A 26,316-nucleotide genomic window follows, 5' to 3' on the forward strand; every position below is an offset into this window, starting at 1 on the left:
GATAGTATACTGGTGCTGACTGAATCACGAGAAACACCAAAGAGCAGGACCACACAAGACCACACAAGACCACACCCTGACAGGCTAAGCAGGACACAAATCCAAAGGCTGTTACATGGAAACTTGCTCATTCTGCACAGCAGGTCCCTACTTGTTCCCTACCCTTCTCTGCCTGTGGACAAACCCTCCCTACTTTCATTTATCTTATCCTGCTTTTAAAACCTCTTCTCTTCCTGTCGCTAATAGCCTTTTATTGGCAGGAAAAAATAAAATCAAATAGCACCACTCTCCTGCCGCTGTCTGTTTCTGTCTCCTCTTCCTCCTACTCGTCACTCAGTTCAGTTAACAAAGCAACATGCACCCATTCAGTCGTTCCTTATTAACAACGCATTTTCTCTGGGGACATTATTGAGCTCTCATGAATGCACTTTGACTCTAACTGTGTCCTTGTGGGGTTTTTCCTCCAGCTTCTGTTTTTGACTTTCTTTTGCACCATCTGCTAAACTTTTCCTCTGCTTTGTATTCATCTGGTTGAATGTTTGTTTGTGCCTATTGTGGCTAGGCCCGTGTTTGGCAGGTCTAGACATTTTGCTCCATGCTGCTGCCATTTTGTCACTCAGTTCCTTTCTCTACTGTTGTGCGGGTCTATGCTATGCATATTTGATAACTTCCAGCGATAGCATCTGAAAGGACTTAGGTTACAGCTGTACACCTCAGACCAAAACCTCCTCCAGCTCAACAGACAACAAATAACACCTAGGGTGTAATTGGTCAAATCATCTTTTTAACTTACTTTGATTGTTGTATACTACTAGCATTTAATGTCCATCATATATTTCAAGGTTGTGTATTTCATGTCACACACTAGGTTTGTCCTTGACGAAAGACACTGTTGGTTGACGTTGAATCATAGAATTTCCTCAACTAATGTATTAGACGTTTGAATCTGTAAATGACTGATTAGATGTTTGAATGCAGTCGTTCAGAAGGATTTACTGAAATCTGATGAATATACCTCATTGTGTGATGCCACAAGTTATCGTTTTCCACTAATTCAAACAATGTTTTACTCCAAAATGACTAACCAACTTTGATGGGGCAATCCTACTACCTTATTGATTTACTGCTTTCCTAGCAGGGTTTTATGGCACTGCACTACAATTATCATTCAGACTAATTCACAACTATTTCTAATGAAAACTAACTGTATTAATATCAATAACTCGTCTCCTGGATAAATTGAAAGTATCCATCCTGCTCAGGGAATGAAGTAGAGAGTATGGGAGGAGAAGGTAAGCCTACAAGCCACAGCTCGCAGTGGGGTCTAAGAGCTAAATCAGTGCTTTAAAAGCAGGAGGACTACAACTCTGTCTGAAAACAACCCCGAGCCAACTACCTCGTGTTTTGACCAAACCAAAGACATTGGGGACTGAATAGGTGACTAATATGGTCTTGGCTTGCCGTAGCCCTCTAAAAGATTGAACATTTCAATCTTCCATATTATCAGTTAAAACCTATCCAGCTGCCTGGGGAACATTAGCAGCCGAACTGAAGGGAAGTGGTTGGGGGATGTTTTCAGACCAGGTTCTCACCTGACCAAAGAAGTCTGGGAGCTGAGGAAAACAGAAAAATGCCCTTTACCAACCACTGTATCTATCATTAACCTTCCCCACGTCTGAACTAATCCACCAGTCTGTGCAATGTCAGGACAAGGGCCGGAGATGTTTAAGTGCGCATTAAATGGGTGATCCTAGTTCCTGCTTTAAATCTCCAAAACGGCATTTCTGGATAAAAATCCTAATTAGGATTGACTTGGTTTTCACCCCTGGCCTTTAGCATTGCACAGAGAAAATCCCATCTGCAGTATTAAAAGCGCCAGCACCACAGAGCGAAAGGGGGGGGGGGGGGAAAAAAAAAAAAAAAAAAAAAAAGGGGTTATACCAGGTGGGGGTTTTCATCCGGTCCATTAAGGTGCCGATTCTCATTCAGGTACAACAAAACACCCTTAATGGACTTTTTCTGAACACAGCATGGACAGAATGTATTAAAATAGGATAAAGATATCCAGGATAATTACAAGGACACTGTTCATTCCCCTTAAAATATCTTAACAAATACAAATACAAATACAATACATTTTTATTTAAGTTCTTTCCTTATTTTGAAGGAGCTCGACGCATGTAGGCTTCAAGTTAAGTGTTTAAACTTAGAGAGCGCAGACTAAGTGAGCATCGTCTATAACAAAAATGGTAATGACTTCTACACAAACATGAGGACTGCTCCATGATTTTCAGTTAATGCGGATTGATATATGAAAATCCCATATAGGATTGCAATATGGGATAGATTTTGTTTCCATTACCTGGATTCCTGGCTGTTCCCAGAAAAGAGGAATGGACCCACGGATCTGTATGAAAGCTGAAACTTTGTCATCCAGGAAAATAACCTGTATTAAACAAGAGGAAAGTTTTGTCAAGTTTATTTGCAGGAAAATAAACGACTAATTACCACGGTTGAGATACAAAAAAACAAAAAAAAAAAAAAAAAAAAACAGAACTTATAAAAGGACATTAATCTCAAAAAAAATAAAAAAAACCATGACGACCTGATTAAAAAAAACAAAAACAAAAAACAGAAAGTAACATTGCCTTTGTAAACACATAAAACCATAGGGAAGTGACAACATGTTAATTCCTCTATGACTAGAAAATACAACACCACAGGAGCTGGCAGAAATTAACAGAACACTGGACAATACATAATGATCCAACATGAAAACCCTGCAATTACCACTACACTTGTGAAGTTTCTAATGTTTACTTTCTATTCAGACATTGACAAATGGGACACTTAATGACCTTTATGGTATTTATCGAGGCAGCAAATATAGGTGTAGTTGTACTGCATTACACTGCATTGTAATTGTAGTAGTTCCAGTTATCGTGTCCAACCTGTAGGTTCCTGTTTGTTTCCTCAAGCTGGCACTTAAAAAGGGGAAAATGCCAACCAAGTCATTTTCCACAGAGAAGAGGAGAAACGTAAGCTTGCACATTCAAATATACACGTGTCTTCGGACAATATGCTAACTCAGCAATAAAAATACTGACTGGACTGAAGTTTACACAATAAAAGGAACCTAGACTGCTGAAAAGTAAAAGGCTTCAGACTGGAGCTTTATCAATAAATCAGTACGCTGATTTGTTATTATCACTATCATCCTGTTTTCCTATACATTTTAATATTAACTTTGCATCTACAATTATAATTTCTAAACGAATTCATTTTACAGTGACAGTACAAATTGTTGGAGCAATAGTGTTCCACCACAAGACTGCACAAGGTTTGCTCCTGAACAGTCAATAGATAACCAGTATTTAAATAGACTGTATTAACCAAGGCCATGTGACTCTACAAACAAACGCATATGATACATTAAGTAAACCCTAAAGTGACTAAAGCTTTTCAGTGTGTGGTACAATGTGTTGGTCACTGTTGCCTGCTCTGTGTCCTGTTTGCCCCCACAAGCTTTTTATCATGACACCTCTCAAACAAGAGGAGAGACCCAATAAAACTGTAAAAGATCTGATTCACCTGTTCAGTCTCCACAAAGTTGGCCACCTGTCCATCATCATTTGTTCCTCGGACATTGAATCGCGTGCCAGCTCGCTCTGAGCTGAGGCGGGAGAAGATGCAGGCCTTGGCCTGTTTGTGACCTGCGTAGATGGTCCTGATCTCCACACCGCCACACATCAGCCTCAACAGCCAGTCATCACAGTTTACTCCATAATGTTTCAGGTGCAGGTGGAGAGATTGGTTCCTATTAATTTATAAAGACAGAATCAACAATAAACACATAAACAAATTCAGTGTGAACTGTTAATTTTCACACCTTAGTTGCAAATCACATGGCCCCCATATCCGACATTCAGAAGAAACTAGTTCACAAATGGAAGAACGTGCAGATTGCAGAACATGTATTTAGTTCATATCTACAATTTTAGAGATTTTAAAAGCCAAATGCTTGCCTACTAGTCTCCATATAGCTTTGGAACAGTAATCATTTCACACTCTTACCAAAAGAAGCGGTTGTCTGTCGTGTCTTCTAGGATCCTGCGATGTGCATTGAGACTCAAGTCCATGCTGACTCCAGTGGAAGACCAGGCAAAGTAGAAGTGCCCTGAGTTTAGGACCTTTCGCACCTCAGCGATCCGGTCCTCATCCCCTGGATCATTCTTCAGCGATATAAAGTCTGTCTGTGTGACCCTGAAAACCTCAGAATCCTGCACCTTCCCCACAGAGCTGCATCCAGTCACAACCACCAGACTGTGGAGCATGGAGTCACCTGTAAAAGTAAGGTCGAGCACTAATATGAAAAATTATATACGATGGATTGTAAAGATAAAACGATGGAAACAACCTGCATCTTGACAGACATAAAGCACTGCCTTACAAAAAGATACTTTAAAACATTAAGCATTAAGAGACTTTGATGCCAGTTGTTTACAGAAAATCCCCTGCCAGTCAAATCTCAGCCATCTTTAAGACTGAACTTTAATCTTTTACACAGCGTCTTCCTTGTTGTGATAACAAGAGCCTTCAAGGTCATATGGAGGACAGGAGAAAGCAGCTTATGACTAAGCAGTGACAGGGCCACAAACCAAAGGGCCTTCACCGTCACACATGAACCTTGGGGTCGGAGCCTGGACCAGACTGAGGACATTTCTGCAACAAGAAGCAACGAATGGAGAAGATGTTTCTGTAGCTTACCCAGGTTTAGGCGGAGGACACCCAGGATTCCATAGGCATCAACAATCTTGGTGTATGTGTTTTTAATGGCATCCTTCTCTGCTGCAGCTAGAAGACAAACAAAAGCAACAGGATGTAATGGAAATAATGGCAGTTTTCTACTAAAACTTTAGGTTAAGTGTAGCCTGTGACCTAATCACAGCATAAAATCCCATTCATCATTTAATAGGCGAGATTATGTCTTGTAGCTGCATTTCCATTGTAGCATCCTTATTTGGGGCAAGGGCTTACAGACTATTTGAGTCATATTTTACAGGTCAATCAAGCAAGGTGCCTTACACAGAACAGCAACAGCCCCCGATTCAAACATGAGGCATTCTTCCCTGGTCCTAGTTTCCACTATGACACTGTAGGGGGGTGGGTCCAGCTTGTGGTAGATGCGGTATCCCTTGCTGAAAGCCATCGTTGGTCCAAGATGAAAAAAAGTATGTAATGACCTGGAAACCAAAAACAATGAATGACAACAGATCAGACAAGAGACATTCCAATCAGATACAACATCTGTAGTCTGACGGAGAGTTGACCCTAGATCTGATCCTATAGCGTCTGTACAGTTATTACATTTAGTATCAAATGTAAGGACGGATATGGACGAAGTATGAATAACTCTACACCACCCTGACTGCGGTTAATACGACAACTGGGCTGCCTTTTTTGATTTCCCAATGAATCCCCCGTTCATTAACGAAATCTGTCATGTTAATCGGCAATAAATTGCGTGATCACGATAGACGAGAAAATAACATTGCGAAATCAGAAGCCTAACATGCTATCGATTACAGATACAGCCAAGGCCCACGGATATGACAAATCGATTTTATTTTAAAATGAATGTCGCAGGTCGCTGGAGATCATGAGCGGCTGGAGCACTGTGAATGATAACGTTAGTTAGGCCGGGGGACTGAAATATCATCCATCCCGACACGGCCAGTCACGACTTCAGAATGCAACTGCAGCAGGCGAAGCTATCGCTAACGTTCACCCGCTATCTTTAAAAGCTACATTTCGTGTGAGGGGAAAAGCATCTGCGAAAGCGAGAGAGATAACATTATAAGGCGAAAACAGCTTACTGTCTTTTTAACGCTAGCTGGTAACGTTAGCTAAGTTAGCTAGATTAATCACAGCGATAGCTATCATTCGCTAGCTTAAGATATTTTGATGGTGGTACTACCTGCACGTCCGGGATGAGATTTTCTAGAGAGATTTTCTAATACATACATTTGACCGACTCGGCCATGTTTAACATATATATATATATATATAACCATATGAATTACAGATTTATCTCACAATTGTTGGTTTTTATTAAATTTCACAGAGGAAACACTGTGGATGCCTCCTTACCGTCTCCCCCTGCCGGGTTGTGACTCCTCTGTCACAACAAAATCCTTCCCGGTGGGTAGGCAAAATGGTACATACCGACGCAAGGCACGCGTACCTGACGTTTCGGTAATATCTAGTAAAATGGTAGTGTACGCTTTTGTGAAAAAGGGCCACTAAAGCATTGAGAGTACGTAAATAAAACATTTTGCAAGCTAAACCTCTAAGTTCCTTAGACGTATCGCAAAGTACATGTTAATATTCAATAAAGACCGTGTTACAGAGAGTCAGAAAAAAATGCTCTCGTCCAGTTTTGCTCACTGACTGACAGTTCATTTGATCGAATGAAAACGCACGCCTCGAGAGCCCGCTGTCCAATCGCAAACGGCGAGGGGCGGGACCTCTGCTTTTCATAACAACGCCGTGTGTCTTCGCCAAAGAGGACAGTCCCGACCGAGCTCGTACAATGTGTTACCTGCGCCGAATTTATTGAGTAAGACATGACCCGGGCGACTGTCTGAAAGGTAGGTGATTGTGCTGCACGTTCTCGTCAACATCCTAGAAAAGAATAAAATTAAGGCAAGGGCTAAGCCGTAAATGTTGACACGACCTTACCAATCCTGTAGCAGACTGTACTCACGAAAAAAAACAAAAACAAGAACAACTTCGATGCAGGGTTATCAGTTTACATTCCAGTTTACGTTTCAAGTTGTTAGATAATGTCGGATCGATAAATTTAGCGCATGCTGCCAACTCGATGATCCTCAAAAGGCAAAAACAACCAAACAAATATTATCTCTACTTCCACGTAGACCCTGACTTGTGACTTGAATTAATTATATTCTATTTAAAGAGGAGTAATGTGGATGTCATGTGTTCACCTCGCACACTGTACCTGATTGCTTGAATCAGTGTTGGAAGAAAACTTTTCTGAGGTGTTTAATATCCTAAAATAGTTAAATTTATTCATCTGTAGTACAAAAATTGAGATATCTTAGTTATAGACTGCTATATCCCTTACAGACCCAGCTCATGTCTGCTCAGAAATGCACAGTCAGCATGTCTTTTTACCCTATCATCTGTGCTCGTGTTAGGTCTGTAAATGTGTTCCCTTATTCTCTTTTTCAGGGAATATTGCAGCCGGTGAAAATGAAGGGCCTTTATCTTGTGGAGCCTGTGGTGGCCCTGTACGCTTTCTCCAGTTTTCTCATATACCCTCTGGTGCAGCAGTATGTGTACCGGAGGCTCTGGCAGGACCTGACCAACACCACCTATCCCATCGCAGACGACGCCTCGAGATGTGCAGCGAACGGCAGCAGCAACCATTCAAGCAAAAATGAGGTTTGCCATTAGTCACTGGAAGTAAAAGAGCATGCACTCAAGTGGTTTGAGATAAAAGGAGTCGTCTCAATTATAAAAATGTTGATTCTTTTCCCCCTCCATTTAAGACATGCCTACAATGGCTGTACTTATATTAACTTTTCCAGAATCAACTTATGATTTTTCAGCACTGAAATTTTGTTTTGGCTTTAATATTGTCAAAATTATATGAGAAATATTTTAAGAAAATATTTTTTTCCACAACTGCAGTTTGTATCTAAGCAACTATCCATGTCTGTATTCAACCTTTACTGTCATGACTCAACAAATAATCTCCTGTATAATCTTTTCAGATCCCCTCTTACAACACTACATAGGTAAAAAGAACTGATTCAGCTACTGCATCATAAAGTGATATAGAAGGGAGACTTGTGACTAAAGTTTACTACTACTACTAAACTGTGTCTGCAGTACACCAAGGCATACCAAAATTGTAAAAAGGGTTTAGAACAAATATTCCTTTGCAAAAAATGTTTGTACAGTTTAATTTCTGGCTAGTTTTTTTTTTTTTTTTTAGAAGAAAAAGGAAACACAACGCAGAAGTGAGACCTAACACAATGATCCTGAAAAAAACCCCTTCTGCAGGTGTTGCACTGTTGAAAAGCACTGTTTCTTTTGGCCCTGAATGAGAAAGCCTCATATGAAATGTTTACAAAATGCACAGTTTCTCTCATCCTGTGTTGATTTCATGACATTAGTTTGCCACTATCTCTGTTAAACTTGTATGGTTTGTAGGATGTTTGCCAACTTGAGGTTTTTTATTTTGCTTTCGAAGACCTGCAGTTACAGTCAAATGGAAACAGTCCGATGTCAGTCCACTCTATACTTTTAGACTTCACCCTACATGATTTTTAGCCTTAATCATGCTCTCTATTTCTTTGTTTCCAGGAGGTACAAAGACAGGCATCTCTCTTTTCCCTTTACACAGAGCTCTTCTCCACAGTACCCTCCTTGGTTGTCACTCTCCTGCTTGTGGCTTATAGTGACAGGGGAGGGCGCAAGATCACCATCATCATGCCACTGATTGGCACGTTGATCTACACCTTGGCCTTCCTGATCGTGTCCTACTTTGAGCTGAACATTTACTTGCTCATTGGCTCCTCGCTTCTCAGTTCGCTGTTTGGCGGCTTGGGCACTTTTTTCGGGGGTTGTTTTGCCTACATAGCAGACTTGTGTGAGGATGGTCGTCAGAAGACGCTGCGCATGGCTGGACTGGACATGATGATTGGCCTGTTGTCTGGGGTGGCTTCGATATCAACAGGCTACTTCCTGAGAGCTGCAGGCTTTAACTGGCCTTTCGTAACCTCTGCGCTGTGTCAGTGTTTGATCCTACTCTATACAATTTTCATCCTAGAAGAGACTGTGAAGAAGACCCCAGCTGATGCCGCTGTTCTAGATGGGTCCCCCCAGCCCTCGGCCCTTAAACAGATGACCTATGGGGTCTACAAGATGTTTACAGGTGCCAGCCGCAGGTGTAAAACTGTTTTGGTCCTCCTGTTGCTCATCTTCACCAGCTTCTCCTTCGCTTATGTGGGTGGGATCTCCTTGATAACACTATATGAGCTCAATGAACCACTGTGCTGGACTGAGATTTTGATTGGCTACGGATCAGCACTGTCCACCACTGTGTTCCTGATCAGTTTTGTGGGAGTGTTAGCGTTCACATACTGCGGTGTACCACAGCTGCTCATCGTGCTGATCGGGATCCTATCTGTCGCATCAGGCATGGTCCTGTTGGCATTTGCTAAGACCACTTTACTGATGTTTATAGGTGAGAAAAAAAGTCCACTACAACTACTGTGTTGCTTATACCAAAAATGAACAATAGTTTGGAATCTCTTTTTTAGTTTAAAAAAAAAAAAAAATCAGTTGTTTACAAGATCAAATATATGCATAAAGTGAATTAAACATTGCACCTGGTTTATGTTATTCTCGCCCTATTTTCAGAGAAGTTCAAGAATGTTCAATAGTTTGATGAGGACAATTCAGAATGAGAAATTAGTGTCACCTTGTACTGTGTGTCAGATATTGGAAATTGCATTGTGTAATAATGCACAGGATTTGTGGCCTTTTGAAGCTGGTTTAATAACCACCTAATATGCCTCAGTATCGCTAATCAGCATATATGTAACAAAATGTTAAAATTTCTACTTATGTACCTTTTCTTTTATAATATTCTGCACAATTTTTGTAAACATAACCTGAAACATAACCTGGTTTTGTTGTATTATAGTCCCTGCATTATGATGCATAATATGATGTTCGTCCTCTGTTATTTATTTACCACAGTGAGGGTGCCAATGCTTCTGTCTATCATGCCTTTCCCTGTTCTGCGCTCAATGATGTCAAAGATCATCTCAAAGTCTGAGCAGGGTGAGTGCTTTAGGGCTCTCCATGAGCCAAGGTACCATGTCGAGCCGGCGTGTTTGTAGAGTCAGAGTCCGAAGTTGCGCTCCAAGCAACTTCATGTTGCATTTGAAAACAAAACACTCCCAAGTTTCTGCTCCATAGAGCAAAGCGGTGTCTTGGAACTGTATTGCTTGATTTTAGGCAACGTGCACCATTAGTCACCCTTAGTCTCACCCTATCACTCCTTAAAAATTGTTTTTCTTCTCTCCTGGGTATGTTTTTCCACAGGAGCCCTGTTTGCCTGTCTTTCCTTTCTGGATAGTTTAACTAACAATGTATCAACTGCAGTCTTCAACAGCATCTATGCTGCTACAGTGGCATGGTACCCTGGCTTCGTCTTCCTGTTGTCTGCAGGACTCTGTGTCATCCCTTTGTTTGTCCTAGGGTAAGTTCATCGTGTTGCCTATGCACTAACACAACATTAAAGGACCATACCAGCAGATAATTGAAGTTTACATAATTAAAGCATCCAATCATAAATTTCCTATTGTACCTTCCAGGCACATTCATCAAAGTTCCGTCGTTCTCTTTGTCCAAGTTAAGTTGCAACACGCAGCAAGCTGGAACCATTCTCCATTTTCAAAGCTCTCGTGCATGCATTCAAGTACCCTCCAACATTCACAAAATAATAGTGTCCCCAGTAAAAGAACTGTATTAATGATCTCAGATGGCTTTGTGCAAAGCATAGAATTACAGTTAATCGAATCTGCTGTGGGTCTTGGTGTTGTTTGTTGACAGAGGCTGACATCAAACCAATGGGAAGTGAGAGCAGTTTATGAACAGTTTGTCCTTTGTGGATATGCTTCAGGTGTAGGGCTGTACTCTGTGGGTTGAGTTTCATTACAGACACCTTTTTTTTTTTTTTTTTTTTTCTTTCTTTTTTTTCTGCTGAGTAACTGCCAGTTTTGCTTGACTAGAAAAGAGAAATGCTATGCTTGATTTAGGCACTCAGAAAACAGGAACACTCAGTTCCTCGTTCCTACTTACATCACATCCAACCTCCCTCACCAGAAAGTCTCCTCCTTCATATAGCAAGATAATAATAGTGGTAACATTATGTCTTTATCTTTGCTTTTTGATGTATACACCATCAACATTGATGCTCTGTCATACAAAAAAAGGAGGAAAGGCCATAAGAGGATACTTATCTGTGGTACACTGTGTTTTTATGTTTGTTTTGACTTGAAAAATTAGGGCTGCTGGGTCAGTCTGGGAAGTATAGCGTGAAACACAACTGACTGAATCCACCTCTGTCACATGCACTCCTTCTGTTACATAGTGGGTAGTTATAGAATAAAAAAGCCACTGGTTCAGCAATCTCAGGCCGGCACGAGATCTGAGCTATGAGCCTTTTTTTTTCTTTTTTCTTTGTTTTTTTTATTTTTTGACAGTATTGTCAAGCCTGGAACACTAGATTTTGTTACTTTGATAACACATAAACTCTATATACTTATAGAATATATAAGTATAATACACTTTCAGAAATAGTTACTTATGTACCTATGTGTCTCAGCCATTTTTAAGATCACTATCCCATTAACAGTAATGATGTATTTTTTTTAATTTTAACTTCCTTCATTCTGTTTCTTTGCTAAAGGGGATTAAAGGAATGATACTGAAGTACACCTTGTACTGTTTGTGTATGCACCAGGTGATAATTATACTACTGCAACTTGTTCTACAACATGTTCCAGTTGTGGTTTATGTCCCGTTGTTACATTGTAAACATTATTGACTTTGACAGGTGAAAATATGTGTGTTGGAAATGTCTCAGCAATTGCCCAGAGTAGTTGGAAGTGGTAGAGACAGTAATGTATCCCATGTTTTTTCTGCCTCCCATATAACTGTTTTTCCATGTTTCAGGGTGGTGGGTCTGATAGGAGTGGATGCTGCCACAGAGGTCAAAAAGCTAGAAGCGGATCCTGCTGAAGATCAGAACGACAACAGTCCTCTTCTTAGCTGAGCCACGTGAATTGCCAAAACCTCACCCGCACTTTGTTCATTTTTTCTTCAGCCCTTTAGTCTAAGATGCTTTTTTCCAAAAGTAACCTGTACCACTGTCACTGTACCATAATAATGCAGGTTACAGATTCATCTCTTAGGTTTTGTTGCCCTGGTAGTTTGTGCTATTGACCATGAATATTATGCAGATAAAACAGGGAGTTTGTAGGAAAACAGGTTCTGAAGCAGTGAAGATGATAGCATAAATAGGATATTGCGAAGGAATGATTTAGTGATATAAGGTGATAAGGTCGTCAACTCAGAGTGGTGTGTGAGTATTCTCAGATATTATTTATACCTCAAAATGGCCTGACTGTGACATTACTAATATATTCCAAATTATTTTATGTGGTTTCTTTAAGTTTCACAGTGTGATATCATTTGCAGTTTCATGCAGTGTACCAAATATGCTATGTAACACATATCTTGTTTACTATATAAAGTTGATAATATCTCTCAAACAAATCTACAACTTTGATGCATCTCATTCACTAAAACCCAATTTAAGTGTTGTAAAGATAAACAAAATGATGGCATAAATTCTTCTCACCACAATACATAATGTTCTCATGCGGTGAAGGGAATCCTGCTTTGCTTGGCAAGATATGTTACTGTAAACCATTTGACACCAATTCGTGCCCATTTTATTAGGGTGTCTGTAAAGTCATGGATGCTGGGCTTGGTTCCTATTTGAACCTGCGTTATGGGTCACAGTACTAGTGTGTTTGAATAGGTCTATATCCAAGGAAAAGAATAAACTGATTTAAATTCCCATGCAGGTTAGGAACAGAACTGTTTAAGTGATGCTGTATTTTTGTATATTGACCTCTAGATGCCACTCTTGGTCCAGGCAAACAGGCGCATTGGCATGCCGTACACCGACATCATCATCAGCCAACACCCTAGACTTAGAGTATATTGTATAACACTATTGTTAAGCTTTCTTTAATTTTTTTTTTTATGTTTTATGTTGCTTTTTAAATCATGCAATTCCTCAAAGGAGACAAATGTTTCTCAGTAAGTATAAATCTCCTATATGTATAGATTCCTTTTCATTATAGATGCTGAAGCGTAGATTGTAAAGATTCTCTGTATTTTCAGTGGTTACAAAGGGACTATTAACGACTCTACGTTCAACCCCAGCATACCATATATTCTGAGCAGAATATAAATCGCCTAGTGCAATTAATATACCTGAAATTATGTTGGTTATCAATTAATGTTGATTAAAGTCAACCTGAAAAAAAAATTTTAAATGTCTGCCCATGTTTCCATCAATGCGTGCTCTTAACAGAGTTTTTAACTCAGCAAAGCTCCTCATCCATCTCACAGCTGAGTTGTTTTATTTGATTTTCCTGCACTGAATTTTCCAAAGTTCCCACCTCCTGTCTTTGTCCTCTACATATAAAGAGAAAAATGACATTCAAGGAAAGTGCGTAAGCACGCAAACGATGTGTGCCTTATGGATGATGAATGGACATCTGAAATACTGACAGGGATACCATCAGATTGCGTGGCTGCTCACTTACTGGGACAATGGGTTAGTGTGGAAGCGGAGAAACATGTAACCAGTGCCTGCAACCACAAAAAAAGAATTAGATGGTGGCGGTGTAATACAATTCCCTCACATGAATCTGCACTGAATAGGCCACATACAATCAGAGTAGACGTGATGCATCACAGGGCAGACTTATCAGCTCAGCTTTAAACTGGGTTGTTTATTGCTGGGATGTTTCGTCCGCACATTGATTCTGTGTGTTAAACTGTGTTGAGAGATGTGGCTTGGGTGGATGGGAAACTGTCATGAGAATAGAATAGTTGGCCATTTGCTCTGAACAAACATTAAAAAATTTTTTTAAAAGCAATGCAAACACAACTTGTTTAAGATGAAGACCATGCTGGGTTAGTTTGAAAACGTGGCAGAACTCCTTGCACCTAAGAGAAATAAAATCTTGTTGCTTTTGAACATTGCTGTAGTAGAAACATGCCAGTGAAAGTGTCTGTAATTTCCTTTTTCCACCTTTTTTAAAATTTATACATGGCGCGTCAGTTTGAATTGGCTGCATTCACGGAAACCCAAATGACGTCCGATCATAATGTGCAGTTATTTGATTTCCATCTCGAGTCTTGAGAACCGTGACTGCAGCTTGATTGTAAGGTAATGTTGACATTGAGTCTGAATTAAGCCTGCATTGGAGGTTACTTTAGGGATCATTTGAGGCAGGGCTTGCTTGGCACCATACATGAGGTTTCTGGTTAAATTAGAGATGGAGGTGTGGTGAGCAGTGATGATAGATTGCGAGAGAAGAGACTGTTTTCCCAGGGGTAAGGAGCTCAGGGGGAGACAGTCGTGGTGGTGGCTTGTTTGTGTCTGGCACGCATGGGGTCGTTGAGGATTAAAGGGAAGTTTGACAGAATATGTTGGAGCATGGAGGCAGGGGGATCGAGGGTCTTTGGTTTCTGGTTTCCAAACTAGCTGAATCAGCGATACGATCATCTACACCACACCACATCACATCACCAATAGCCTAATCTCTGATGTTCATCCAGACCTCTCTTTATCTCAACCTTCTGTTCCCCGGGATGAGATAATTCACTACAATATAAAAACCCATTTGAGGTGGCTTGCATGACCGAAGCTAAGGGGGAAATAGAGGGGGTTTCCCAGCCTGGGGTGATTTGATCATCTGAGGATGATTTGATCACATCAGGATCCACTACATATTTATTTTCACTCTCAGTTTTCACATCACTTTGTGGATTTCCAAGTTTCTCCTCATTCCTGTTACATGTTTGTCCTTCTTCTTTTATCCATTTTCGTCACTGAGATCAACACGTTCCCCTACCTGTTTCTGTCCCATCTGTATTGCATGGCTTCATGTGGTTACCCACTCCTTGTACAGATGTCTTTTACCAGTCCTTACTGCCAATAATGTGTATTCTCCTGTCAGCCCTACTACCTCCCTCCTCCACATCCTTCTTATTTTCTCTCTACCACTTCACTTAAAGGAATTGACTTGCTTTTTATGATCTGCTTCAAATATAGATCAGCAACCGCCATTATTGGCACATGCCTCAACCACATACCCCTCCTCTCTCCTTCTCCTATGGCATCTCCATCCATCCAAGTGGTTTCACAGTGTAATATCCACCTCCCCCAGCCTGCATATCTACTGTATGTGTGTCTCCTGCCCCCTTCCTCACACACTCAGATGAATAAACACAGCCAAATGCCAGTATCTTCATTTAGCTGCTTCATTCCCTTTTCTCTGAAGTGCTTTCATACTACACAGCAACACAGTACCAATTCCTATCGGGGTGCAGTGGCTCACACACACACACACACACACACACACACACACACACACACACACACACACACACACAGACACATTTTTAAAAAAAATTTTTAGTTCCTTTTAATCTAATTATACAATGCTTTTAATTGCCAAAATCTACACAAAACCTGTAATAATAAGGGATCAAAAAGGATTCAGATTCGATAAGTGGATTTGAGGTCAATGTTTCGCAGCTTTTTTGATTGACATAGACATAGATATAAAAACACAGTATAGTGCTAATTGTCGCTCTTATGAATTATATTTAAAAAAAATCTTAAAATAAATGATGTCCATAATTCTATATCTCTAAAATAACACAACATAATGCTGCCTTTCATGAACATGAGCAGTCATTTACCAAGGTGAGTTACACTGATTGCCATCCCACCCCTACTTTGTTGGCTGAACGTTGTTGTTTGGTGGTGCCATCCCGCTGAGACCACAATGATTGCAATTTGGTCTGTGAAAGCCAGGCTATGTCATTTGTTCACAGCAGCGTCCCTGTCTTTAGCCTCCTTGGCTGCTGTCTTAAAGAAAGGCAACCCCCCACATCTCTGGGACCGTTGCGAAGGAAAGGTCACTGTGACAATCAATACAGTGCTCTCTGTTTGCCTTGTTACGCTTCACTGTGTCAGACTAATCAGTTGGCTGCCTGGATTGGAAGAAACGTCAGGACCTGATAATCAGAGAGGAATGGAAAGAAAAACGCTTGACTGACAGGGATACATGGGCCATATTCAGTGTCTGTACTTCAAAGGGATTACAGTGAGCACTTGTGATCCTCCTGACACTGTTATTGTTATTATCATCCTTGTCATGGTTTCCTTGCAGTTGTCATCATATTATCACAAACTGACAAGTCAAGGTTCTTCTTTCTTTTGGTCTCCAGCGTCGTTTCTCCGGTCTCAATTTTACCTAAGGTTTTATTGTCTCCCTGGGTATATTAAGAGGAACATGTGTCTTAAGTGGTTTCACATTAATTGCGTTCGGTTGGGGCGTGCTCTTAAACACACACAGACACAAGCACACAAACTGATGAAGGGAGGTATCTCTGGTCAAATCAGAAGCTCCCCAGTTACAGTCTAACATTACAGCAACCGCAGAGCCAGTAGACCTTCTGTTTAGCCACACTGGCAAACAGTAAGCCAGTACGCTTTGGAGTGATGTGAGCACATCTGTATTTATCAGATTTTCTCTGACCCAACCCATGCCTCTGTTCTTTGCAATGAGCTCATTTTTTTACAGCCTGCAGTTGGCTATGTCTGGTTTTCACTGGTCTATTAATAGAGATTTTCATTTCAGTTTGTATTAGCATGGTTTCTGCAGTGCTCACAAGCATCAGGTTTCTGATTATGGCCTTGAGTGGAAACTGTCTGCAAAAAAGTTCAAAAATCAGTATTAGCAGCACGGGATATATCAAACTATTTTCTTACAAATTGGCCAGTACATTCAGTCTCAGAACACATCAATGAAAAAAAAATCAAAAAATGGCTGGTCATATATTAAAGAATAAGTCTTTGTTTTTATATGTTTCTGTCATTGGCAACAAATCCCACTCAAAGACCAAAACCAACAATGTGTTGTCCTATTTCTCAATACTTTCTGATTTACCTACCCTGCCTGTGGCACTCAGCCCCGAGCCCTTGGGCTCCTCCTAAAGACGTAAATCTTTGAAAAGTTGTCACAAATATTTGGTTTCATCTTTTTAAGCTATTTCCCAAAGCAGCTGGGCACTGTCATGTTTTACTCAAGCATTTCTATGAGTGCTGTAGCCACCATAAAAGTTCAGTTTTGTGTCAAAACTTCCACAACCAACAATCTCTGGCTGGAAACCCCCCTGTCGCTGACCCTTTAAATATTATTGTTTTGCTTTCATTTGTCTGTATTAGCAAATCCCTCGATGTTCAACAATGGAGTCAAATGATACATCTGGACCAAGTTTTAATGAAGGTGGTTATTTGAGATGGATTGTATTTTGTCTATCAGGCCTCTGCCATGAACCTAAACATGAGAGAGGAAGTCTCCATCACATTTGGTACAGTAGTAGATGATAGTAGACGGGTTGGGGTTGGGATAGAGGGGATACTGGGATATTATGGTGAATTAATTATCCATGCAGCCCCAAGGGCTTCCTCCCTCTCTCCTCTCTTTCTCTCCAGCAATAAGAGATTTCTTGGAGGGAATATTTGGAGCCAGAGTGAGGCTACAGCCATGTCCTTGAGCCTTTCTTTGTTCTGACCGTCATTTCCATTAGGAAAGGACTGGGACAGAAACCTCCTTGAGCATGTAAAGCCTTGTAGCAGAGGCAAGGAAAGTCTCAGGGCACAGATAGTATCCCAAGGGCTGTTTTGCCCCTATCTCCTTTTTAGAGGGCTCTTGTAACAGCTGTTAAGACTTATTTGTCTACTGGAACACTGCTAACATCTGTCCCATGTCTGCCCGTGATTGATGTCAGCCATGTGAGTGATATCAGTAATATAAAAAACACATATGAACATGAACATACGAATTCACAGTACAGGGAACACATGTGCCCATATGACAGCATATCCAGACAACCAGAATTGTGCACACGGTAGCTTTATTGGCTGTTACACCACAGTTCAAGCTCTTAGTTTGGCATATTTGCAATATTTACAGCCCGAATTCCTGGATATCTGTATGTACTATCTTTATTTGTATGTAGTTTGATGACTGAAAATGCATGTTTCTGTGCATTCAAAGTGAGTAAACATGTTCTGTCTTGAGAGGTATATCATAAGGAAGAATGATGACGACAAAGGATTTTTGTTTAATACTGTATAAGCCAGGTGAAAAGCAAACCGGCTGTGGTTGGTGGCGTGGGAATGTATTATACATTTGCTAATTTACCTAGCTTTTTTTTCCCTCATTTTACCCAAGACAAAAAACCCATAACCTTAACCCTAAACTTAAATAAAGTTTTTCAAATTACCTAATCATAATCTGCCTCAAAATGATTTTACTTGCTGTAATATAATCATAAACTAACCGTTCACACACTATTTCCACAGCTATTCTGTCTTCAATCCAAATACTGTGTGGTCCTTTTCTGAAATTCTGAGAAATCATGCTGAAAGTTTGGAGTTCATAAATTATGTGGATAGTAATTTTATATGCACAGTATAATGTGAGACATTCATCCATAGGCAGAATCATTACAAACTAATGTACATTAAAAAACGAGTCCGTTAAAAGTACAAAACTCATTTTTTTTAGATAGAAACATACTAACTAACTAACAAACGGCCCAGCAATGGTCCGCTTGGAAGTGAATATCATCACTGAGGAGGCAACATCCACTGTACATTGTAAAAATAATTGTGGCCATCTTTAAAGTCAGTGAAAATCCTCCTTGTCATTTGGATTGTGAGTCCTCTCAGAGGTACAAGAGGGTTGGGTAAAGGTCTATCCTTCACTGTTAGAAGGATGACAAGAGAACATACACAGTGAAAATTTGTGATTCTGCCAGAAAAAAAAAAAAGACAAAAGCCTTCTTTTAATGGTATTTAAAATTTCTGAGCATTTGGTATAGCTTGATGTTTAGGCTAGCTGCTCGCAAAAATAAATAAATGAATACATAAATAAAAATAAATTAAAAAATAAATAACCCCCACCCAACCACAATCATGTTTTTGGCTAAATTGGCCTGTGATAACCCAAAACATCAATCATCTCTTTTTTACAGTCATAACAAGTCACCATAATGGTGGTCATTGCCTCCTCTGCAATGTCCACATAGTCATCAGCTCATTCAAGGTCTCATAGTGCTCCTGCTTGATCTATATAGCCTATAGTGTTCAGTTTGTCTGGATATTATGGTCGGACAACAGTTCTAGAACACACATTCAGACCAAAGACACACACACACACACACACACACACACACACACACACACACACACACACACACACACACACACACACACACACACACACACACACACACTCACTCACTCACAGATACACACATACATTCCTGTCTTACCAACGTTGGAATATCCGACTAACCCGACCAAGTGTGGACATTGTATATTAGCAGCTCTTAATTTAGTAGGCTAATATAGTAGTGGCTATTTTAGTACTAATGACAACTAATAATAATAATACTTATGTATTATTATTGTTGCAAAAATCTCCCAACATTTTTAAAATCTTTGTCACACCAGGTTTGGGCTTGGTGCTCCAGCTGCTGAAAACAGGCAGGATTCAAACCAGACACTGCATCACTGGCAGCTGAGCGCTTTTCAGTCTTCGTTTGTGTGTTAGACTTCACTGAGGGCCTTGTAAGTATTGAACGCCGCTCCTCAAAAGTTCCAAGCAGTCCTCTATAACACTGAGTTATTTGGTCAGACACCTTAGAGCCATTTCTTAGAGTCCTTAAGTATTTCGTCTGGGTGTTGAACTTCAAAATCCACCAGGGTTAAACCCACAACCTCAAAACTTTGGAAAAGTCTTCCAACACCTCGAGCCATTTGACCAACCACTTCTGAGCTGTATTTCTTAGAGCATTTGATTCTTTGGGTGTTGGACTTCAAAATCCAGTCAGCCTAATATGGATCGAACCCACAGCATCAAAACTTCCAACGTCCACAGCATCAAAACTTCCTCTGTGAAAAGACTGTTGACAAATATTTTTTTAGAGTCTTTGAGCGTTTACTTCAGGTGTTGGACTTCAAATTCGGTGCAGTGCCTGAGGATTGAACCCCAAAACGTGAGGTTGGGAGTTTGAGCCTTATGAAGCTCAGTGAATTTCCAACATCAAAAATGAAGACTAAAAAAGCACCCGCAGAGAAGCTCCCAGTGTGAAGGGGACTTGGTGGTGTGGTGAGTTTGTACGTGACTGTGAGGCGACAGCGTTGCAGTGTCTGGTTGAATCCTCCCAATTTCCAGTACCTGGAGCATCAAAACAAATCCCGCTGCAGAAGGCTAAAGCCGCCTACTGTACTCCAGAGAAATAGAGGCAGGAGGTTATGCAGTGGAATTCCAGGCATAACCTCCTCTCCTAACTTCATCAGAGGGTTTTAGACATAATTATAGCATGATTTAAGGGATGACCAACAGTGGACCTCCAAAACGCCCCCAGTTGACTCACTGGTCCGCTGTTGGTGAGTATGTAACGACGGGGAGGTCCGCTGCTGGATAGGTACGTAAGCGTGCACACACACGCATACACACAACACACACACATATGCAGCCTCAATGCACGTAAGCTTTCATGCAAACATTTTTACACTCTCAGACTGCACGCTCATTCCCACAGCCTTTAATGTCGTATTGGAAGACATTATATTTCTTTTTATTTCCCTACAAGAAAAAATTTGGAGTGCAGGATGCTTTCGACTTCCCTGCACCTGGAAATGTACGAACTCTGCCAAGATGTTTCCTGGATTTCAGCTGTTACATACTAACTGCCACACTAGTGGGTGAAACCAGATGCTTTAAAAAGGAATTGAATCCTTTTCCTTCACTGTACTCAATGATATTGAAATGACTTCGGTGGATAAAGCCAAAAGAGCTTAATCATAAACTAAATGTAAAGAAAACCTAAAAAATGCATGTGATATAGCCTTTTTTGGACTAAATGTTATTGTTGAAACAACCGTTTGGGGTTTCAACCAATTACAGGAAAATGTTTTTGCCCGAAAAGAAGCTGCCTGCTCGTCTGTTTTAGACTTTACATGTGTTGCCATTTTAAAAAGTGAACTTATGTGACCCAAATTATCTGGCTGTGGACTGTATTATCTTACCAGTACCAGATGCAGTTTTTGTGATACAGCGTGCACAGCGCTGACTGTGATGTTTAGCAGTGATGCGGAGAGGGGTGGTTAACCTTCATTTGACCTTATGGATCATCCCTTTATCGGCCTGGCCTACTAGTACCCACTGTTTAGTGTTGCTTTTCTGTAAAACAAGAAACAGAGATGGGTAATAAAATGCCCAACGCTGCGCTTCAGCATAACATGCAGCACATTTAAGAGGAGAGAAATTCTGTGTAAACATTGACAAACACTTTTAATCATTAGATCTCTTTATCGTGCCAAACTCTCCAAGGGAAGGGGAAGGTCAGTTTGGCTGGGATAGAAAAGAAAAGGGTTTTATGCCCTTGGTTTTTCCATTCCCTCTGCTGCACAATGGTTAGAGTTTCCTAAAATCAGCACTCCCAATCTTTACAAAAAAACCCCATGAAATTTTCAGAGCCAAGTACCTTCTGGTCTCCAAGCCAGATCTACAGATGAACCTCAACGCCATTGTTCTCTGAGATTTATGGACAATATGTCATCAATAGCCCTGCTGAAATATTTCCTTCCACTTAGTGACTGTACCTGGCCGACCTCTCTTACTGAGCTTAAGAAATATCATCCAATCAGAGCAAAACGTTTATCGTAATGCAGTGTTTAAGGAAATATGTGTTTTAAACAAATACCCCTTTTTAAAAGGCAGTTTTTACATTAACTTAACAGTTCCACATTCTGGAAAATATGCTTATTTGCCAGCAAGTTAGATGAGATTATCACCATCACTCTCACATTTGTCCTTCAACTATAGAGCTGGAGCCAAGAGATGGTTAGCTTAGTCTAGCATAAGAGTAATGGGGAAAGATCCAGTTTGGTTCTCTATCTCTGTCTATTGTGCATTGGTTTATACTGTGTGCATATGAATCACTTTGCATGTGGGTGTTTATAAAGGAGGTTTCGTGAATGGACGTGACCTTTGAAATACTCCAGCGAGTAAGTTTAGTGGGCAGCAAGAGTTTTAAACAGTAGTCGAGCTTTGATGAGGTCTGCTACTGCCCTCTGTATTTTAAGCAAAAAAAAAGCCTTTGCCAAGCAGCCAACCAGCACATGCACATGCAGCAAACCAGCTCCAAGCACACAACCCAAACACAGATTTTGTAAATTACAGCCTCCACATAGAGTTCTTTCAAAAGTGAACACTTTCTCTGATGCCGTTCAGTGGAAAGCAGGCCACATGCCTACACACACACACACACACACACACGCACGCACGCACGCACGCACGCACGCACGCACACACACACACACACACACACACATATGCATATGTACAGTGGACTGAGTTCTACTGAGGTCGACAGTGTTGGTGTAGGATGACCTGTTGATGTCACTCCAAGGATGAGAATTGTGTTGAAGGAGGGAACACACAGCTGGAGCTGCTGAGTGACACTTTGATCCTGATGTGTTTGTTGGAAACCCCTGGCAGCACATACGTTACAGTTCACAAATGTCTCTGCAGTTTATTACAATACAATTTAAGGAAAAGTTGGAACTTTGTACCAATGACAAACAAATGAGAAAAAAAGACAGCGTTATTAAATGTCAGATTTCCTCAAGGTTCTCTCTGCTGTTTTGACAAAGATAAGATGTTTCTCCAATCAGTTCAGAACGAAAACTCTGAAGTAAAATGAATGAAAACTAAAAGCACAATCGTTGCCTTGATACCTGGCTTAAAACCCAGTGGAGGTTTTGTTGAGATAAGAAGCCCTTGATCCACTGACAAAGAAACCTTGACTTTCTGGCTTCACAAGAAGCCCTCCTTGCTCCAGCAATACTCTTGTGTACTCCAATATGTTGGAATTTAGAAAACTGAAAATCTAAACCTTGTACTTTCTCATCATATTTACTTAATTGTGTTGTAAATATCTGTTAAGATATATTTCTGAATTCCTGCAATGCAAACAGTCCTCCTATCCACATATGGTGATTTTATCAGGACCGGGAAGTTGGTTGCAGAGAATGAGCCTTTCCAGACTCCTTTGGTCCTGCACAAAATAAGGAAATTATACAATTAGGTGAAGGACAGAGGGAAAAAAAAGAGAAGGCAGGTCTGTCAACATGCAACTTTAGCCATTCCATGGATCAATATACCAAAACATTATATGGCTATACAAATTTGGAACAATGCAATGATAAGCCTCTGGAAGATTTGCCTGTGTTTTGGGGCTGGGTTTTAGAACTGTTACGTTAACTTTTATATTTCATGTTTCCGTATGTCAGACCTCATCACTTGGAAAGGCTGCCTTAAAGGTGACACATGAAGTGCTTTTAAACACAAACTTATCACTGTCCACGTAATTTTTTTCTATAATTTTTTGCCTAAATTTATTGATAGCAAAATGGGGCCATGGCCAAGATGAGCTTCTATTGAACAACAGAGGCCTTTTACTGCAAGTGTTTCTTAAAATTTTGACCACATTTTCCATAAACTGTTTCCTTTTGTATAGAGCAGCTTTATTTCTTCTGGTAGAGAGTTTTTGTCTTTGATAAACGTATTGGACAAACATCCAACGACTTGCTGAGGGTCTTTTAAAATCGTCTTCCCATCTGCCAATTTAAGAAACTATTGCTCTGTTTGCATTTGTAGAGCTGAGCCCTTTGCTTGATTTGAGTCTTTCACTAAACCAGGGGGTTTGGTGAATTGTCACCTGAAGGCACAAAATTTGAAAAGTAGGGCTGTCTACAGCAATTATAAAAGCACTTAAAAATTAAAGTCATAACAATTTTTTGATGTTAAAATTGGTTGACAAAGCTCTTGAATGTGTTTCTATGTGAAATGACTAATGACAGTGCCTCCTTCTTTTAATGCAGCTTCAGAGACTTAGGAAGAGTCAGAGAAAAAGTGAGGAAATGGAGAAAAAACATGAGTTTGGAGAGGGTAAGTGGGGACACAGGAGTTAGGTAACACAGAAAAAGAGGGTGGGTTCGAGTGCAGGGGCCAGACAGCTGAAGAGGACAAGAATCTGAAGATGATACTGTCGCAAAAATGAAAACCACCTGCAAATTACTGAAGCAACAGAATCTTCCCAGTAACCTGGGACTGATCACAGTGACCGAGGGGGGCAATTTCTCTACAGAATTACCTCTAAATTAGACTGTCTCAAACTAACAGATAGATACACAGCTGAAATGAGAACCTGTATCCAAATAAAACTGCCATTTATTAACATTCTCATACACACACACACACACACACACACACACACACACACACACACACACACACAGAATGCAAGCCCACAGGCAGACCTGCGCTCACAGAAAACACAAACTACGCTGTGTTTTTTGGTACATTTCTGATAATGTCCCCTCGGCTTTTCTGGACTCACTGTTCACTTGACTCCTCTCAACAACAGTTTGAAATCCTTGGGCTTCTCCCTTTACACCACGGTTAAAATTGCCCTTGGGGAACCACCACATCAGAAGATGTCAGACCTTTAGCATTAGCCAGAACTGAACAATGCTCGCATGTTCAGCAGTGTGACAGATGGTCAGAATGAAAGAAAGAACAAGAGGAGGTAAAAGCCAGGGGAAGGGGCTTTTAAAATCATAGGCCATCTTTATTGGGCCTCAATCATCACAGTGGCTGAATAAAAAGTATGGATGCTTGGTAAATCTTCACAGGGAATAAGTGGCACTCAGGGAAGTGTTTCATATTATACAAACCCACTGACATAATAAACAGTGAAATATTATTGCATTATTCTAATAGTATGAACAAGAACCCCTGTGTTCAGCGTCAAGGGTTTCTTTTATGGTCACGCTGAACACCTGGAGCACACTGTGAGGTTCGCTAACAGTCATCAAAGTGGTTTCAGTGTGTGCCTATAGCAGTAGATCAAATGGTGTACAAATGAGAGGGCCTGTTAGGCTTCCTCTAACACCTTCAACGCCACATGGCACCCATTTTTCCCCTCACACACATCCATGCACACGTAGAGAGAGTGCTTAGCATAGCACAATAAGCTCATAACTATCAAAGCCCTCAATTTTTCAAACTCTTTCCTGTCTTTGTTGTCAGACCCACCCCAGCTCTCTCTGAAGTTCAGGAAATTAAGTCTGCATTGGGCTTCTAAGGATGTAGGTCTGATACTTACGAGGCTCGGTGAAATTTTAAATTCCAACACTCAAAGTAAGAGATTGAAAAGCACTAAGAGAGAAGCTCCCAAAGTCATTTTTGTTACCTGGAGCTTCAAAACCAACCCTCCTGCAGTGGTGGGATGTGTGACAAGGGTTTTTAAAAATGTAGGAAGATTCTTGCAACTAAAATGAAATAATAGTACTCTAGTAGCCACTGCTCTGTTAACCTACTAGACTAAAAGCTACTAATATACACTGCATACACTATATATACTTAGAAATTCTTTACTGGGTTTCTAGACAGTTGTGCCTTTTGGCTACTGTAGTGCTAGTAGAGTGATTATTTTCAGAACACTTTTCAAAGGATAGCTGTTTAAATGTTTAAAACAATATAGGTAAAGGATCCATTTTTCAACAACAATAGGAAAGTGTCTGTATGTTTTCAGTTGGAGTTCATCACAGCCAGGTCTACTGCAGGCTATGGAGGTTCCCTCTTTGAAGGTGGACATCGGCCAGGTTTCAAGTCCCCTCTTGAGAATTTTTTAAACAAAATTACAAAAGCAGTTTTGCACATATTTTATGAAGAAGACCTTAAATTGAAAAAAAATGTTTGTATCTTTTTTGTCTTTTTTAAGATGACTATAAATAGTGGTCCACACTTATTTGGCATGGTCCAATAGTCCACTGTTGGTAAGGTAGTAATGTATGTGTGAGTGCCTATTCGCTCAATTCCAGATGTGATTCTAGGCCAAATTAGTTGCTATGAAATATGATGAAGCTAAGAACAACAATCAGCAAACACCTAAGGCAGTAGCACGTAGTCAGAATCAATCATTTCTAACTTTGAATTTGATGACTGATCTAATGAAGTTGTGACAAAGAGGAAAGATTTTGGGTTAGATTTTCAGTGAATGTTGCTTTCAAGTGTCAGAGTCCAAAAGTTTGAAAAGTTAATACTTTCTATTTGATTTAATTAAAGAAAAACAAAACAAAACAAAAAACAGACAGAGTTTTTTCTGTGTATCCTGGTATAACATTTTTTTTTTTTCCATGGAAGCTGATGACTAAAAAAAACAAACTCTGTGCATGACCTCAAGAGATCAACTTAATATATTGACTCTTTAAATATCCAATTGCTGCTGAGACAATTCATTGCACTGTTA

The 26,316-nt window shown here is 40.3% G+C and overlaps 2 protein-coding genes across 3 annotated transcripts in view; one reads left to right on the forward strand and one right to left on the reverse strand.

The window, feature by feature from the left end:
• synj1 (synaptojanin 1) overlaps positions 1 to 6,361 on the reverse strand; it is a 30,359-nt gene extending 23,998 nt beyond the window's left edge. The window contains 6 exon segments of the mRNA XM_040151377.1: positions 2,363 to 2,446; positions 3,592 to 3,817; positions 4,075 to 4,342; positions 4,768 to 4,854; positions 5,086 to 5,243; positions 6,151 to 6,361. Of these exon segments, the coding sequence (XP_040007311.1) occupies positions 2,363 to 2,446; positions 3,592 to 3,817; positions 4,075 to 4,342; positions 4,768 to 4,854; positions 5,086 to 5,209 (789 nt within the window). The 5' untranslated portion in view covers positions 5,210 to 5,243; positions 6,151 to 6,361.
• Positions 6,362 to 6,521: 160 nt separating this feature from the next.
• On the forward strand, positions 6,522 to 13,168 carry slc46a3 (solute carrier family 46 member 3). 2 transcript variants are annotated; one of them, XM_040151404.1, is made up of 6 exons: positions 6,522 to 6,650; positions 7,255 to 7,467; positions 8,395 to 9,277; positions 9,796 to 9,879; positions 10,144 to 10,300; positions 11,779 to 13,168. In XM_040151404.1, exons 2-6 carry the CDS (start codon positions 7,276 to 7,278, stop codon positions 11,876 to 11,878), a joined length of 1,416 nt encoding a protein of 471 aa, XP_040007338.1. In that variant the 5' UTR covers positions 6,522 to 6,650; positions 7,255 to 7,275; the 3' UTR covers positions 11,879 to 13,168. The 2 variants fall into 2 exon arrangements, with proteins under 2 accessions (XP_040007338.1, XP_040007339.1); XM_040151405.1 differs by having other exon boundaries at positions 6,524 to 6,650; positions 7,267 to 7,467.
• Positions 13,169 to 26,316: the final 13,148 nt, after the last annotated feature.

Source organism: Xiphias gladius, chromosome 17 (genome assembly GCF_016859285.1).
Source record: "Xiphias gladius isolate SHS-SW01 ecotype Sanya breed wild chromosome 17, ASM1685928v1, whole genome shotgun sequence".
NCBI lineage: Eukaryota > Metazoa > Chordata > Actinopteri > Istiophoriformes > Xiphiidae > Xiphias > Xiphias gladius.

Coding starts and splice junctions, on each gene's coding strand:
- slc46a3 (XM_040151404.1), top strand. CDS start 7,276: ATGAAGGGCCTTTATCTTGTGGAGCCTGTGGTGGCCCTGTACGCTTTC. Junction 9,880..10,143: donor CATCTCAAAGTCTGAGCAGG/GTGAGTGCTTTA, acceptor GTTTTTCCACAG/GAGCCCTGTTTGCCTGTCTT. Junction 10,301..11,778: donor ATCCCTTTGTTTGTCCTAGG/GTAAGTTCATCG, acceptor TCCATGTTTCAG/GGTGGTGGGTCTGATAGGAG.